The sequence below is a fragment of the Stenella coeruleoalba genome, assembly GCF_951394435.1.
Source record: "Stenella coeruleoalba genome assembly, chromosome: 11".
Lineage (NCBI taxonomy): Eukaryota > Metazoa > Chordata > Mammalia > Artiodactyla > Delphinidae > Stenella > Stenella coeruleoalba.
This window is the reverse complement of record NC_137157.1, coordinates 37844143-37862584: the sequence shown is the minus strand read 5'-3', so window position 1 is coordinate 37862584 and position 18442 is coordinate 37844143. Positions and strand designations below refer to the sequence as shown.

At 40.0% G+C, this 18442-nt stretch overlaps 1 protein-coding gene across 8 annotated transcripts in view; it reads right to left on the bottom strand.

Annotated features, from left to right (window-relative positions):
• The window catches only part of LIN7A (lin-7 homolog A, crumbs cell polarity complex component), a 390131-nt gene that overhangs the window by 228883 nt on the left and 142806 nt on the right, over positions 1-18442 (bottom strand). For all 8 annotated transcript variants that reach the window (XM_079936906.1, XM_079936904.1, XM_079936909.1 and 5 more), the window contains one exon: positions 12262-12380. In XM_079936906.1, coding sequence (XP_079793032.1) covers positions 12262-12380 — 119 coding nt within the window. The remainder of the gene's footprint in view (positions 1-12261; positions 12381-18442) is intronic.

The window sequence follows — 18442 nt, the reverse complement described above, 5'->3', positions numbered from 1 at the left end:
TGCCTTGCATATATTTGAATTACAAGTGATACTAATTTCATTCCCTTTTCTATGTACAAATCACACTCAGGGATAACAGCAAGCTGGTTAAAAACGCCAGTTTGTAACTTAACATTCATTTTAGATGGCTTGTACAAATGGACTTGTCTACATGTGTTGACAATACTGAAGCAAGAAAAGGCTAAATGACTTGTTCACTGAGAGAAAAAAGTTATCCGTGGTGCCAAAAATAGAAGTTCTGATTTGCAGTCCTATGACCTCAACAGAAGACAGAATGTTCACTTTATCTGACTGATATAAAACACAGCTTCTCTGAGGGCTCTATTATTTTGAACTACTGTGTAAGTACATGTAATTACAAGCTTCTGGAAATATGTACTGTTTATTTTATCATTTGTAGTAGCAAATAGAAAGGCTAGAGCTGAGTATTTACCCAACAGTGATGCTAACAGCCTTCAGAGTCATTACAGACTATTTGTAAGGGTCTGTTTAGATACCTTTAAGATCAATGACCCATTAGTGCAATTATACTCTAAGATGGTTCCTGCCACACAGACCCTGTTCTTGCTACCAGAAAGTGATATGTTGATGTTATAAACACGCCTTACATTGTTAAAAATGTGTCTTCTCTCTGAAAAAGCTGCAGGAATAGAACTCTAACTATAGTTTACAAATTCTGTTTCCAGTGAGTGATGTAGTCATTTTGTTTTTGCAATTTCCTGTGATAAAATTATAGATTAGCTTCTCCGAAAAGCTCAATAAAATGAGTACACTTATTCTTTTATTATTTTTATCCGTTTAGAAATCTTCATAGTATCTGTCTTTCCCACCCCATTCATACAGTCTCACATAGTCATATATTCCTATCATGCATATATACTCAGCTTTACATAATTCCATGTAATCTACATAAAGAAAAACATTAAGGACTTCCCTGGTGGTGCAGTGGTTAAGAATCCGCCTGCTAATGTAGGGGACACAGGTTTGATCCCTGGTCTGGGAAGATCACACATGCTGCGGAGTAACTAAGCCTGTACGCCACAACTACTGAAGCCTGCACGCCACAACTACTGAAGCCTGCGCACCTAGAGCCCATGCTCTGCAACAAGAGAAGCCACCACACAACAACAAGGAGTAGCCCTCACCCTCCGCAGCTAGAGAAAGCCCGTGCGTAGCAACGAAGACCCAACGCAGCAATAAATAAATAAAATAAATAAATATTTAAAAAGAAAATTACTTGCTGTGTAACTATGTATAAATTCATAGAATTGGAAGGACCTTAGAGTTAAAGATGAACTAGTCACGTAGTTACTGAACTGATACCATCATCCTTTATTAGAGAGTTTTCTTCAGTTTTTGAGGGATGGGGGTGGGAGGAGATATCATAGACCCTTCTGAGAATCTAATGAAGTTATGGTGTTATCCCAAGAAAATACATGTGTAAATGTTCATGTCTTTTTTTTCTTTTTTTTTTTGGCCTTTGACATTGAGTCATTTCACAAAGGATAATGTGACTCTTTTTCCGTAAAAATTAATGGCTGTTCCCTAGAAAATATAATTCCAAATTAAACAAATCATATAAAAAAGAAAACTTTGTGCCTGCTTAAAGTATGTTTCAATAAGAAGGCTGTTTTATTTGGTTTAGAAAAAGCTAATATTTGGAGTTATCTTTTACGTGGAAATATTTATGTCATTTTTAGTATCCAATCAATTAGAGTCTGGTTTCATAGCAGCAAGTGCTCAAAGCTGCAGCTCACATCACTTTCAATAGCAAAGTCAGTTAAACACTTTATCAGAGCAGAGTAGCCTTCTATTGACACCTGGGCTTTCTCTAATAGACTTCAAGTTGAATTCAGGTTCTACCAAATCCTTTATCCTCAAGTCAAATGATGTTATTTTTGAAAGGCTGGTGTCAACTATGCAGCCTCTGTCACCAAGGAATGACGTTTGAATCCTTTTTACATTTGAATCATCTAAGCAGAAGTAACCTTTAAAAGAGTTTTGCAGGCTTTCCAGTTGTTGTAGATCTTCCCCATGCATAAACTGACAAAGCTTTCTCCGTTTCAACTCCCTTTCCCTCACAGATATCCTTCTTTCAGCACTGTAAATGTCACAAATTTTCAGCTCTAAAATCTCTCCCTCCAAAATGGCAGCTGTTTCCAACAGCAACTGTACACAATCAGCAAATCTGGAATCTAGGGACTGGCCTCCTTCTTATGGCCTAACATCTCTACAATAAAATCTAGCCTCGAATGAACCTCTCGTCAATTTTTTCTAAGATATAGCAATCCTTTACTTAAAAAATAAACATATTGAAATCTCTGACCCAAGTTCAACCAAGAGCATTAACACATCTTCTGGAAAGCCAAGAAACTTTTGTCAGTAAAAAGAACACATTTTGCTCCATTCCTAAATAAAAACTTGAAAATATAGGTTGCAGGCTATAGCTGTGAAATTATTGGACCACTTTCCACAGAGCAGGCAAGGCATCTTTTAGGATTATTGTCAGAGTCCTTGACATTAATGCACCCTGATGTTGAAATTAATAAGTCTCTATGAAAAGTAGAATGTGTCTTCTTCACCACACTAATCAAGCTGGATGCTAGACCCAGAAACTCCATATGTACTCCTCATGTACACAAAGTATCAAGATTTTTCTTCCATTAGGAGTTTTGCTTAACAAAGAAACTTTTCACTGTTAGAACTTGGCCTTTAAAATATCCACGGGGTATCTCTCTCTCTCTCTCTCTCTCTCTCTCTCTCTCTCTCTCTCTCTCTCTCTCTCTCTCTCTCACACACACACACACACACACACACACACACACACACACACACACACACACCAGGATATCATCATTCACAAGATAGATAAAAATCAGAACTTACTGAAACAATCATAGTTTTCACCCAACTGCATGCCAAGTGGAAATGGCACAGCTATATTTTCACCATAACTGGCTGCAAAATATTAGCAAAATATCAAAGTTCAGAAGTAGGTTATAGCAAGTGAACAGAGGCACTCTTAATTTTGTGTTGTTTTTCTCAGCAACCCACCAGTTCAAACATTTCTAGAGCGCATGATTTGATCAAGCTTTCTCCAATTATTTAATGGTTTCTTTTGCTTGGAAATGTGTCAAGACACACTGTGGCAAATATAAGTTTTAGTAAATTTTCACTTTTTAAAAATTGAGCTTTTTCTGTAGAAAACAAAAATTCTATATTCTGTGATGTATTTTCAGGATGCTCAGAAATAAGCTTTCTTGACTTCAGGCTCTTGTTGGCAGGAAACTTATCACACAAGAAACAGTCTGGCTTTTGTGCCCCATCACATTTAGCAATGCAAATAAAATCAAAGGAAGTGTAAGAGCCACCAAGCTTTCTTTTCTTTGTCATCTGCCAACTTAAGTTCAGTATGAACAGAAATATATGCATAAACATAATTTCAGATACATTTTTGTTAATTCTGACGAATGTAATGCTATTCTAAATGCCACTATATGACAAGGATGATAATTTTACAGTATGAATCCATGCCACTCTATCCATATTTAAAGTAAAACACTAAAAAACATAGTTTGCCATAAAATTTTTTGCACATAAAGAGAAGGAAATAAAAATAAATCTTATATATATTTGTTTTTTCCACACTTACAACATGAAGCCTATACATGACCTTAAGTTAAAAACTATTGTTCTAAAGTAATCCGAAATATGACCAAATGACCTCCGTTGTTATTATCTTCTCAACATATGACAAGGGTTCCAGATTCCTTACGATATTGGTTTATTCTAAAACCACTCCAGACTGTCAACATTTTTCTTAAAATGTGGATCTTCCTATTAAAAAAAAAAATTCTAGGGACTTCCCAGGTTGCACAGTGGTTAGGAATCTGCCTGCCAATGCAGGGGACGCGGGTTCGATCCTTGGTCCTGGAAGATCCCACATGCCCTGGAGCAACTAAGCCTGTGCACCACAACTACTGAGCCTGCGCTCTAGAGCCCGCGAGCCACAACTACTGAAGCCCGCGCACCTAGAGCCCGTGCTCCACAACTAGAGAAGCCACCGCAGTGAGAAGCCTATGCACTGCAACGAAGAGTAGCCCCCGCTCGCCACAACTAGAGAGAAGTCCACGCACAGCAACTAAGACCAAATGCAGCCAAAAATAAATAAAATTAAAAAAAAAAAAAGCAATCGTGTAAAAAAAAAATTCTACATTTGTTTGATTAATAACTAAAGAACTATTATTCTCTATAGTTGTAACTAATATTTCCATTAAAACATAGTAAAATTTTGTGTTGTCACTAAAACCACTAATTATTTCACCAAAATAGGTACAATTTCTTAACTAGTTACTCTTTTAGCTAGGCACTATATTAGTCAAGGTATTTTATACTTTTTATCTCATTTGATCTAGTATTCCCACCAGTCTCAGGAAGTTATTTTATGTAAAAAAAAATAAACAAAACCAAGATCATAGAGATTAAGTAACTTGCACAAGATCACATAATTAAATGGCCAAGCAAAACTTTGAATCCAGGTTATCTGAATCCATTGTCAATGCTCTTTCTAATTCCATGTAATGTTCTTCCTATCTTTCCATTATATATATATATATATATATATATATATTTTTTTTTTTTTTTTTTTTTTTTTTGCATTATGCGGGCCTCTCACTGTTGTGGCCTCTCCCGTTGTGGAGCACAGGCTCCAGATGCGCAGGCTCAGCGGCCACGGCTCACGGGCCCAGCCGCTCCGTGGCATGTGGGATCTTCCCGGACCGGGGCACGAACCCGCGTCCCCTGCATCAGCAGGCAGACTCTCAACCACTGTGCCACCAGGGTAGCCCTTTCCATTATATTATAGTACATTATGCCATGATTAGCATCAACCAGCCTTCCTTCTTTCTTCCTTCCTCCCTTCTTTCCTCTTCCTTTCTCTTCCTTTTTTCCTCTCACTCTCCCTTCCTCCAACTCTTCTTTCTCCATCTGTGTATCCTTGTTTCATCTCATCTTGTCGCTACTGACCCAAGGATATGTTTTCTTAAAGTAATTAGAAATCTATATGCTATTATACAACCAATCATTAGCTTTCTCATAAAGCTCATTGCATTTGCCATCTGCGTTTCCATGCACAAAGTAGATTAAGATGCTGTACAAAACAGCATCAAGAATGAGCACTTGAGTCATAAAGTTATGGCCCATGAGACTGTGGAATTAGGATGCAATGGCTCAATTAATTTTAATGCATGACAGTGGGGCAATGAATATGTCTATTAGTCTTATGGGTTTTCTTAGATCTAGTCTACAGAAACTACCATTCTTATTCCCATCTGTTAACTATTTCCTGACTTACCAAAACACTGTACCCAGTAATAATTTGGGACTCTACTCTTTAATAATAATAGCATCCACTGATTGTGTAATTATTGGCTACCAGACTGTACTAGGAGGTTTTACATGTATGATCTCTAATTATCATAATCACCTCAAGGCTGATGGTACTACTCCCGCTATTAAAAACTGACGAAATTTTAGAGAGGTCAAAAATAAGTAGCTAAGTTGGGATTCGAACATTGGTAAACTTGACTACAGCACGGCTCTAATGACTTTGCTGCTCACTCTGATCTGACAAAACGTCTAGCAGTGACATTTTCCACATATTACTGGTGGAAGGCATGGTGGTGATAATTCTCAATCTATACATCCCTCCAAAAAAAAAAAAACTCATTGGAAACTAAGAGCACTTAAATGGCAGACTGGGGGGCTTCCCTGGTTGCGCAGTGGTTGAGAGTCCACCTGCCGATGCAGGGGACACGGGTTCGTGCCCCGGTCCAGGAGGATCCCACATGCCGTGGAGCGGCTGGGCCCGTGAGCCATGGCCGCTGAGCCTGAGCGTCCGGAGACTGTGCTCCGCAGCAGGAGAGGCCACAACGGTGAGAGGCCTGCGTATCGCCAAAAAAAAAAAAAAAAAAAAAAAAATAGCAGACTGATACATTCCAACTATTTCTTCTATGTTGATTATACCTTCAAGTCTATAAAGCAAAGAAAAACCTTCATAAAGAAATCGTGTGAGGGCTTCCCTCGCGGCGTAGTGGTTGAGAGTCCACCGGCCGATGCAGGGGACACGGGTTCGTGCCCCGGTCTGGGAAGATCCCACATGCCGCGGAGCGGCTGGGCCCGTGAGCCATGACCGCTGAGCCTGCGCGTCCGGAGCCTGTGCTCCGCAACGGGAGAGGCCACAACAGTGAGAGGCCCGCGTACCGCAAAAAAAAAAAAAAAGAAATGGTGTGAGACTTAGATGGGGTGGGAGGTAGTGATGGAGGGTTAATGAGCTCCATCCTAAGGAAGAAAAAAAAGAGTAGGAGCAAATGGGAGATAAGCTAGAAGCAAATGCAATCTATGACCAAAGTGTCTCAACATTTAAAAATTTATGAGCCATCTAATGGGCACTGGTACACTAGATCAGATAATAATTTCACATAGTTTTAAAAAGATTTATCACAGCTTACTAAAAACACAACATAGTTTTAAAAAATTAATTTTGTTTTATAGCAGTAAAAGGGTTGATACTGCTTATAACCTTTTTCCAAGGTAAATTTGGCTTGATGACTATTTTATTATTTTTAGCTATGAAAATGGAGACGCATGATTTAATAGAAAACATATTTGAGTTTGATGACTATTTTAGTATCAATCAGGATGGCTTGAGTTTTGCTGTGGTACCATAACCCCAACATCTTGGGGGCTTAAAGTAACAAAGGTTTACTGCTTGCTGATCCTACATGTTCATTAAGAGTTAGCTAGGGCTTCCCTGGTGGCGCAGTGGTTGAGAGTCAGCCTGCCGATGCAGGGGACAGGGGTTCGTGCCCCGGTCCGGGAAGATCCCACATGCCGCAGCGGCTGGGCCTGTGAACCATGGCCGCTGAGCCTGCGCGTCCGGAGCCTGTGCTCCACAACGGGAGAGGCCACAACAGTGAGAGGCCCGCGTACCGCAAAAAAAAAAAAAAAGAGTTAGCTAAAGCCTGCATTTCTCATTTTCCCACTCTGTAATCCAGGCTGATAGATCATTTATCAAATAAAACATCACTAGTCGTATGAAAAGGAAAGGGAACATAGCAAATACTGCACTGACTCAAAGGTTTCCATGAGGAAGTGGCAAGCACCCTTCCACTCACATTTCCTTAGTCAAAGCAGTTGTCATAACCACATGTAGCTGAAGGGAGGATGGAGAAGTCCAACTGTAATATGTCCTAAGAAGGAGAGGAGAATTGGAATATTTTTCAATAATCCACTATCACAGAATGATAGCTTCTAGGTAGAGTTGGTTTTATTTTCTTATTGTATAGTTCTATTGTATTAGAAAATACTAGCACACACCATCTGGTGATCGGCCAAGGAAGGTAGTTTGGGGTAACTATGTCATTCAGTTCTGTATATTTGGTTCAAATATGCAAGCGACAGGCATAAGTGTAGGAGTAAGTGCACACCACGGTCGGCTCTCAGCAGCACAGCATACACCAGATCAGTGAGCATATCACTCTGGAAAGCAGGAAGCCTGAAGGCTTTAAAACTTGGAAGATAATGATAGTAAATAGATGGCTAATTCTGTTTGTTCATGGGTTTTTTTTTTTTTAACATTTTAGTTTCAGAAGGAATTTTTTGGTATTCTGTTGCAGAAATTGGATTTTCTCTTAAAATATGACCATTCAATATACTATTGATTTCTTACTCTGAAGCACAAGAATATAAAGTGTTGGGAAAAAGTCCATCTTTTGGCAATTGAGCTATCTGAACGGCAACTTAATTCTCTTAGGAAATTCTCTTCTCCAAAAATCAACATTTTATAATCCTTTTATTTCAACCCTTATTTTTCCTTATATTTTAATTTATAAGTTTGCGTCATTCAAGCTAATTAATACAGTGATGAACTAAAACTTGAAGAAGCCACTTAAAGGGCAGAGATGATTTTTACTGGGAATCAGTAGCATAGATTTTTAAAGTTCATCTCTCATTCAAAACTTTGTGTGAACTTTCTTTTGTCAACCGGTACCTCTCACTTTGGAAAAGCAGCATCACCTGTCACCCCATTTCTCTGCCATGTACTCCGAAATTACTTGCACCGAATAGGTACAATTGAATTATTAATCAGGTCTTGTTAAGATCACTGAGCAAAAAAACACAAGCAAGGTAAGTACTGCCAACTACCATCTGTATTCTGTGAGTAAAGCTGGGTGTGGATTGCCATTCAAGTGCACTCATTTATTAATAGATCAATGACTTTCTTAGTTGTATACATAGATGGTCTCATTTCAGTACTGATCTCAACAAAACTTTTTCAGTCTTTGTTACAGAGTACAGAAAAAGTTAAGTAGAGAAAACACCTCATCTCTTTTAATCATCCACATTAAAAAACAAAATAAAATTTCATGAAACTATTCTTCCCATATAAGTGCTGCACATACGCCAGAAGCTGATTCGGTGGTTTCACCCAAATGTAAAGCAAAATATGGGATTGCCTCAACATGAAACAATAACTACTGTCACACATGTATATGGCAAAAACAAAACCGGCAATAGCTTGTCCTGCTTTCTTTTAAAGCATAATTTGGGCTTTACAGTCTTGTTGGCAGTGGTGTAACCTGCACCTGTTTTTGCTCTGGTAAGTGCAACTAAGAAGGGTGCCTCTGTAGTTCTTGTTCTTTTCTCCAACAGTCCTGACAACATTTATAACTTTCACACTGGAAAGTATTTACTGGCAAATATTTCTGAAAAGCCAAATAATTTAACCACAGAAATTCTGAGCATTATTTGAATAAGAAACCAAAAGTTCAAAGGTTTCATGCCAGCATGACAGGCAGTACCCAAGAGACCAGGAGTGAAATTAGATGTTATTTTCAGGTATTCATCATCTTACATCATCGTACTTCCTAGTTGTACTTTATTGGCTTGTGGATTCACCTGTCTGGCAAACTGTATTCATATTTTATATTTTTATTGAACAAATTTTCATTAGATGGATTTGCAATATTATTCAATGATTCAGAATTTTTGTATACATATAGGCTTTACACTTTTATCATTACTTCCCACAGTTAGTGTAAAACAACCCCATAAGAATAATAAAAATCCCAGACGTAACAAATATAAACAATACTATGCAACTGGTATGAAATGTTAGCCAAGATGAAGGGACCAAATCAATTTCTATATAACATGTATTGCCTTTTTTTTTTTATTATTTTTTTAACATGTATTGCCTTTAAGAACAAAATTATTACTAAGGACGGTGCTGTGAACATAAAATTAATCTTAGTCCAAGTTTATAAAATGTAAGGTAGATAAATTGTATCTCTTTTTCCCCTCTGAAATTTTTGGACTGCTTATAGATCAGTTATAGATTTGCATGGACCACTAATGATAAACATATCACACTTTACCACAGAGTTTGTAAGATATATTTATAATGCCTATACAATGTCTCTTTTCATTTTTTTCTTACTCCCATCCTCTTTTTCCTTACCAAGGTCTTTAAAGAAGAAGCCCTGTGTGTTTATGTGAACAGATATCTACATCGCATTTACATCTCCAGCATCAGCTTCTCCCCTAAGCTTCAGACTTAGATACCTGCCAGACATCTCTACGTGGATGTCTGAAAAGGACCGTCAATTTACTATGCCCAGAACAGAGCTCTTGTATAGTCTTATCCAAACCTGGTCCACCTCCAGAGATTCCCACCTCATTATATCACCACCGATCCGATTGTTCAAGTCCAAACCTAAGAATCCTTTGAGACGCCTCTCTCTCATCATATATCCAATATATCAATGCTTATTGTCTTTATTCTCAAAAACATACATATTGAACTTGACAACTCCCCACTACGTGCACTGCTGTCACTTTGGTCCAGGCTGCCATCATCTCACCTCTTACGTGACCTACTCCTTACCTTATTACTGGTCTCTCTTATTTCTACTCTTGCACAGACACTTGTATTCTCTAAGTAGTCAGAGGAACATTTTTAAAAAGCTAATCAGGTGAGGTAAAACTCTCCAAGGGCTTCCTATCATGCTTAGGATAGAGTCCAGTGTTCTCACCATGGCCTGCGAGGCCTTGTGTGATCTGCTCTCCAGCTGCCTCTAGGAAGCCTACCTTCCTTATTTCACTGTTCCTTCCATGGACTGAGATAATTCTTGCCTCTGTGTTTTTTCACTTGTGATTTCTTCTGCCTGGAACACTATACCCCCTGATACCTGTGTGACTTGTTCCTTCAATTAGGTTATTTTCTGACCACGCTAATTTAATAGAGCCCTACCCGTACTCCCTTAATCCTGTTTTATTTCTCTCCATAGTCTTGTCACTTTCTGATATTGTATTATATATTTATTTATCATCATTTTCTCACTGGAATGTAAGTTCCATAAAAGTAGAGACTTTGCACTGATCACAAGCCAAACTCCCAGTGAGCAGAGAGAGAGATTCGATGGTTCCGATTCTTTAGTTAGTTCTGTGGAAATAGAAAGGTGATAGGATATCTACGATGAAAAGTCAGCCACCAAATCTCAGGGGAGCAGCACTCTGTGAAAGATAGGGGACTTAGCCTTAGTCTACAGAGTGACTACAGGAGGCCTGTGGAGTTTCTACATATCTTATACCTTTCCCACTGAGCAGCTGATAGCCGAGAATTCATACACTTTGAGGAATTTTCTTTCAGTCTTCGGTCAAATTCATCAATTAACGCTTAGAGATGGGGGACTTCCCTGGTGGCGCAGTGGTTAAGAATCTGCCTGCCAATGCAGGGGACATGGGTTCACGCCCTGGTCTGGGAAGATTCCACATGCCGCGGAGCAACTAAGCCCGTGCACCACAACTACTGAGCCTGCACTCTAGAGCTCTCAAGCCACAACTACTGAGCCTGTGTGCCACAAGTACTGAAGCCCGTGCACCTAGAGCCCGTGCTCCACAACAAGAGAAGCCACCGCGTGAGAAGCCCGTGCACCGCAACGAAGAGTAGCCCCCGCTCACTGCAACCAGAGAAAGCCTGCGTGCAACAACGAAGACCCAACACAGCCAAAATAAATAAATAAATAAATTTAAAAAAAAGCTTAGAGATAGAATTATGGTTATTTCCTTAAGCTGCGTTCATTATAAACAAAAATTAAGTAGTTAACGCCTTCACTTAATAAAGATTTAGCACAAGCACAGTCTAAGTCAAATCCCAGCAAAATCCAAATATTAACCTCATTGGGTAGGCTATGGCTTACATATGTAGTGAGAGAGGTCTTGTGTGTCTCTGCCTTAGGCACTTGAGGTTTTTTCACTTAGTGACAACCCATAAACTAGCACTGTTGAGGCACAGAGTATGTGTTACCCACAAGTAGAGTTGCAAAGAGGAAGGGAGGCTGATACAAGCATTCCTTGAGAGGTGCATGCCCTCTGCTACAACAAACTCTCCTGGCAGTCACTGGGTTCAGCTGGCTTTGGAGAGGATGACAGTACTTAATTCACTACTGGGGACTTCTAGCAGGACAAATATGTTGGATATATGCACTTTAAGTGCTAATTAATGAATTATTATTTAGTACCTGATAGGGAAGGAGTGATGGGCTTACTGAATAAAACAATGTAGTGTATATATCTTAAGTGTACATCTTGTAACCAGTGAAATACATTAATTGATTAGTCAATTCCACCACCAGTCAATAAAAAATTCAAACAGTCATTTTAAACACACTTGTTTCACCTCAGGCTTCTTGAAACTGTTAACCAGGAAAGCATTATAAAGATTTGTTGAAGGGCATATCAGCCTGTTCAATTTCCCCTTATTGCACTAGACAGTAATGTCTGGATAACTATAACTTTAGTCAGTAGGAGGTTACTCTTTCAGATTTACCTGAGGAAGATTTAGCTGAGTGTTCTTTTAAGAAAAGCTCAGTCCCCATTAATTATGACTATTTCTACCTGAATTTCCAGATGACTTCATGTGACTACTAAATAGTTTAGACTACACGCCAGAGTCCCCTGCTGAGGCAGTCACTTCATTGGTACCATAAGATCAACATTTGGTTTTATATGAATGCATAAATCCTAACAATCTAATTTTGGAATTTAGCAGACTAAATTATTTTTATCATCTGTCCAAGCAGTTAGAAAGCTAAGATGCAGTTACAATCTTAACTATTTCAACTGTTTGTGTGGAAAAGACATGTTTTCTGTTCAGAAGACATATGGCAGAATATAGTTATTAAAATCTTAGTCTCATACCTCTCGAATAGCAGTACAAAACTCACTCTGGAGCACTTTTTTGAGGGACTGTAGCTTGTGCACTGGTACTTCTCCAGATTCCTGCAGTTTTTCCAGTAATTCAATTGCTCTGGCAACATCTGAATGAAAAAAAAAAAAAATCAAAATGGAGAGACATGGAGTAAACTGAATCTCATCACCAAAGTACCATCATTTCAGTGACAATGAAAACAGTGACAAAGAAAAGTAAGTAGAATTAATTGCAAAATGAGAATTTACAATTCATAGCTTATTGATCTCATCTTTTGATAAAAGGTCATTTAAATCTATTCCACACAACTTGTCACTTAATACATCTTCCTTAATGGCATTTCTCATAAGTTATTTCTTGTCACACAAATTAGTCTGAATATTTTTTCAGGAAAGAAGAGCAGGAAGCATGTCTTTTGTATATTCTGATACCCCAATAACCAAATGAACCCTGTTAATTTTACCTCTGAGATGCTTTTTTCAGGTTTTCTTTTCGCATTCCACATTTATCACACCTGCATTTTTACAGTTATTAGTATGACGATTTGATTAATGTGCATCTTCTCCACTTGTCGATAAACTCCTTGAGGGTAAGAACTTAATTGGGTTTATTCATCACTGCAGCCCCAGAGTCTGGTGTAATTTATGTGGTTAACACCAGGCTACGGTCATTTAAGTTTTAAGGCCCCCCCTGTATCTTGGGAACAATTAAATTATACTAAGGATAACCAGCTTAATGCTAGGAAATTGGGCCGTATGGACAGTGCCAATATATAATTTCCCTGGAAGATAAGGACCAGTAGAGAACAGACTAAGTCAGATGACCTGGGGGTATACTGGGCTGCACCTAATGGAAGAATAAAATTAATTCTTACTTATGACTTCAATAATACTGCTAGCTATGTTATTCACACTTTGCCTGTTTTACCAGATTGTTGTTTCTTGCATTACCAAATGTGTCAATGAGCCTCTGACAAAAATATATAGCTCTATATGAGATCGATGATTGTAACAGTGTAACTCCAGATATGGCAAGATGCAACAAGAGGGGATTTTTTCCTGGACTGCAACAGACTAGTAAGACAGACGGTCCAGAGACTTTTGGCTACGTTAATAAGGTCTAGTCCAATAGTAGCACATAGAGTGGCCTACCAACAAAATCTTCGTCAGACCTGGGAATGAGCATTCCTAGCACTGTGGGACAAAATGGTCACGAAATACCTCTCAAACCATGGTCGAATTTATGACAGTGAGGGGGCCCTGTCACCTACAAACTGGCACTTGCCATCTACCTCCACAAGGATCAAATTATGAGCTGCTGCAGCTGCTGACCTTCAACACCCCCTAAAAGGAGTTCAAGGTGGAGGTCGATAATGAGGCCCTCTGTGCTTTGGGAAAAACTGGCAGAACAGGTCTTTAGATAGTTAGATATTTTCAGGAGAAGATTTTATGAGCCCAGTTCTTGCATTCCCTCGTATCTAGAAAAGCACTAAAATCCTTCATGGTGGTGTCTGCTCCTCGTGACTAGCAGTAATTTTCACAGGACCAGCAGAAACCTTCTCCAAAAAGTAAGAGCTTGATTGCATGTACTCCCCCTCCATGAAAATCACATATACATTGACCTTCCCTCAGACCTCTTTGGAGCAGTTTCTCAGAACTATGTGGAATGCTGTCTCCCGGGCTATAGTCCTCATTTTGCCCCAAATAAAACTTACACACACACACACACACACACACACACACACACACACACGTTAATATATCAAGAAACACAGTCTCTTATAGCCATAGCTTTAAAATTCCCAGGATGGTCTTGTATTGCCAAAAGAAAATGATATGATGAAGGCTATTTTAAAAATACTTATGGTGGAGCTTCCCTGGTGGCGCAGCGGTTGAGAGTCCGCCTGCCGATGCAGGGGACACGGGTTCGTGCCCCGGTCCGGGAAGATCCCACATGCTGCGGAGCGCCTGGGCCCGTGAGCCATGGCCGCTGAGCCTGCGCATCCGGAGCCTGTGCTCCGCAAGGGGAGAGGCCACAGCAGTGAGAGGCCCGCGTACCGCAAAAAAATAATAATAATAATACTTATGGTGATCTCTTCTACCTCTCTTGCTGTAGTCAATAACTCACTGAAAAGTCACTTAGGCATTTATGTATAGAACAGAGATTTTCAATTCCTAAGTGATGAACTCCAGAAAGTATCCCGTATCCCTGCCATCAGATTATAAATTCATCCATCCATCCATCCCTCAATTTGTGTTCCTATTAAACTTGGCACTAGCTTAACAAGACACACTTCTGCATTCACAGCTAAATGAGAAAAAAACATAACAGTATAGCTACCTATAATAAAATTTCTACCACCTCTGAATTAGGGTGGGGTTGGTATAGGTTTATGTATCTAACCAAAGAAAATAACCAAAAAGTAACTTTAATGGACGCTCTCCTTTGACGTACTGCCAACTGATTGCCAATCTTAGCCCAAGGAAGCATAAATCCTGAAATCAGTAAGACACTGCCAGTTTCAAAAGTCTGTCCTTTGTTACATAAACTGAAAGTCAATATAGTCAACTGTACCACACCAGCCACATCCACAATCAGTAAGATACCAAGCTAAGAATTGTATGCATTTCTAACTGCATGAAAGACTCTAGATGCCAACAGGCACTTGGAACTCTCAACATGTTTAAAACTGTGCTCATCATATTTTTTTCCTGAAATTAGCTCTTCTCTTCTTATATTCCATATTTCTATTAATAGCATCTCCATCCAGCCTGTCTTCCAAGCTAGACCATGGCATCATCTTTCAGATTCACCCCCACATGCAATTAGTCAGTAAGTGCTGCAGGTTCTATCTCAAAATGCCTTTTGAATGGAAACCCTTTGCTTCATTACTTCTCTCCTGAGGTACTGGAACATGTCCGAACTGTTCTTTAAGTGGCTTTTCTTTTACAGTCCACTGTCCACTCTGCTCCCAGAGTGATAAATCTCATTATTATACTCTCTTGCATAAAACCTTCTCTGGCTTCCTACTGCCTAAAGGGTGAAATTCGGACCACTTAGGGCTACATACAAAGCCCTTAACAACCAACCTCTTATGACTCATCTCTAGAAACCTCCTCCTGCCCATTCTATACGTTGACCATCCAAAATTTTCACTATTCTAGGACACGCCACAGGAACACCATGTCTCTGTGACTTTGTACATATCATCCCCTGTTCCTGGAATGCAATTAATTTATTCATCCAATAGTGCCAGGCATGGGAGACACTGTGGTAATAGAGACAGAGGGGTGCTCTTGCTTTCATGGCATTTATAGGTCTGACGGATCACAGATACCCAACAGAGGGGGCATGAGCTATAAAAGCAGCTCTACAGGCTAGTACATGGATGTCTAACCAAGACATTTATCATCATCCAGGAGGTCAGGGAGGAGCTCTTTGTGAAAATAACAGCTAAGCACAGCCCTGGGTAGGAGGTACAGGTGAGGACAAGGAGAAAAAAAGTTCCAGGCAAATAAGTGCGGATTGAAGTCTTACCAAGAGAGTGTGGGGCATTCACAGAACTGAGAGTTCAGTATGGCTGAAGTTGAAACCAGGCCAAGAGTAGCAAGAGATGCAGCAGAGAGAAATCATATCACGGAGGGTGTGTTAGGTCATGTAGGGAAGACTTGGCTTAAATAGCATCTCCTTAGGCATGTCTTCCCTGACCCTCCAAGGCAGATTTAGTTGCTATCGTAGCCATGATCCCACAGTCCTTTGTTCACTTATCCACTGTAATAATTACTACTCTCTGCTATAGCTCGTTTTGCATATATGTCTCCATCCTTCACCCTTGCAAATATATTAGCTTCTTGAGGTCAGGAACAGTATCTTATTTGTTATTGTATCCATAGTTCAGTGAGGAGTACTTGACAGATATTAGGTGTTTATATTTGTTGAATGAATGATGGATTAATTAATGAGACTAGCTAGGAAGGCAGGGGTTAGAGGTCTATGTCTAGGTGGACATATAACTAACTTCTCCTGAGACGAAACCTCCAGATCACTATCAGCCGTGATCAAGACTGGCTTGGGTCTGGTGTGGGGGGAAAGGACTCAAGCCTGAATCCGTAGGCTAAAGGGTGTCACGTGACTGAACTAGAAGAAGTTCAGAAAAGCTGAAAGTGACTATTCAGGAGTCCTCACCCTGGACTGCACTTTAAAATTACCTGGAATACATTTTAAAATTATTTATTTATTCCCCCATTTTATTGAGATATAATTGACATATAACACTGTATTAGTTTAAGCGTACAACATAATGATTTGATATATGTATACAGCAAAATGATTACCACAATAAGTTATTAATGCCTGAGACTCACCCCAAATGAATTAAACCAGAATATATGGAACAGTGGTTCTCAACCTTGGCTGCAGACTGGAACCACCTGGGGAGCTTTAAAGCCCTTGGATAGCTGGGTCTCACCCCAGAGATTCCAGTGAGATTGGCCTAGGGGGAGGCCTAGGCATTAGGCTTTTGAGAGCCCTCAAGGTGATGCTGAAGTGCAGCCATGGTTGAGAACCACTGGTCTAGTTGGCATGGGTAGTTTTATAGCCCTGTTTAATTCAAATGTGCATGCAGGGTTAAGCACCTCTGCTACAAATCAATGGTTCTAAAACATGAGTGTGCCTAAGAATTACCTGCGGAAATGTATTAAAATGTAGGTTCCTGACCCCTCACCCCCACTTGAGGGAGGTTGATTCAGGAGGTATGAGGATAAGGCCCAGGAATTTGCCTTTTAAACAAATGATTCAAGTGATTCTAAAGTAGTTTCACAGACCCCATTTCAAGAGATAGTGAACAAAATGATGGTTCAGGTTTCTTTCAGCCCCAGCATTCCAGAAACACTTGCATTTTCTATTATTCTTTGATACCCTGTAGAACAGGATACTGAATGGGATTCTTCTGGGAGTCTCAGAATTATTGACAGAAGTCCATGAATGAAAGTAATTAGTGTTAAGTACCAGCCCCATCCTGAAACAATGCTCCTAGCAAAGGCCGCTCACCTGGATCACCTGTGGAGTTTTAAAACCAGCCTGCTTCCCCAGACCAATTATTCAAAATCTCTAAGTGTGAGATCCAGTCATGAGGTTTTGTTTGTTTCTTTGTTCTTAAGCTTCCAGATGATTCCTATGACCATCCAAAGTTGAGATATAAAGTTCAAAAAAGAGCGATCAAAGAAATTAGACACTATCCACCATATTAAGACTTATTCAAAGCTGGGCCGGTCCTGTTATGTAATGTAATACCATAGGCCGTTTAAGAGGTAACTGTGGGATTTCCCTGGTGGCGCAGTGGTTAAGAATCCGCCTGCTAACGCAGGGGACACAGGTTCAAGCCCTGGTGCGGGAAGATCCCACATGCCATGGAGCAACTAAGCCTGTGTGCCACAACTACTGAGCCTGGGCTCTAGAGCCTGCGAGCCACAACTCCTGAAGCCCGCATTCCTAGAGCCCAAGCTCCTGCAACAAGAGAAGCCACTGCAGTGAGAAGCCCATGCACCGCAACGAAGAGTAGCCCCCACTCGCCGCAACTAGAGAAAGCCCACACGCAGCAACGAAGACCCAACACGGCCAAAAATAAATAAACTGATTAAAAAAAAAGATTTAATTGTGAGATGAAAGAAAATTCATGAAAAATTGTTAAGTCATTAACTTTGGACAGAATACTAGGTCTTTTGCTTCTCTTCCATTAACCAAGCGAGGAGTGTTCCAAATAGAACCAATTGTAGCCATTGGGGGTTGCCTGCAGAGGGAGACTAGAATCCCTTTCCTGGTGACACAGGCAGCAGACATGGTGATCTGCCTGCCCTCTGCCTATCTGATCAGAGGGAGAGATCTGGAGAGCAGTGGCACTAGAGCATGAACCATCTTGCTGGCATCTATCCAGGGAAATCTAGCAGTATGAGGTCATGGGGTATGTGGCAGTTGGTAAAAGCCAAAAGAAGTCTAAAAACTAAGAGTGAGTGAGATCAGGTCCCTCCAGCCCAGGTCTGGCTGGTGCTGCAAAGATGTGGTGAGTGATAAATTGGATGTTAGACTGGAGCTTAAAATGAAATTCTGATTCCCTTTAGCTCTGCAAAAGTACCAGAAACCTGCAAGCCAAGGTCTGGAAGGAAGCAAAAGAAG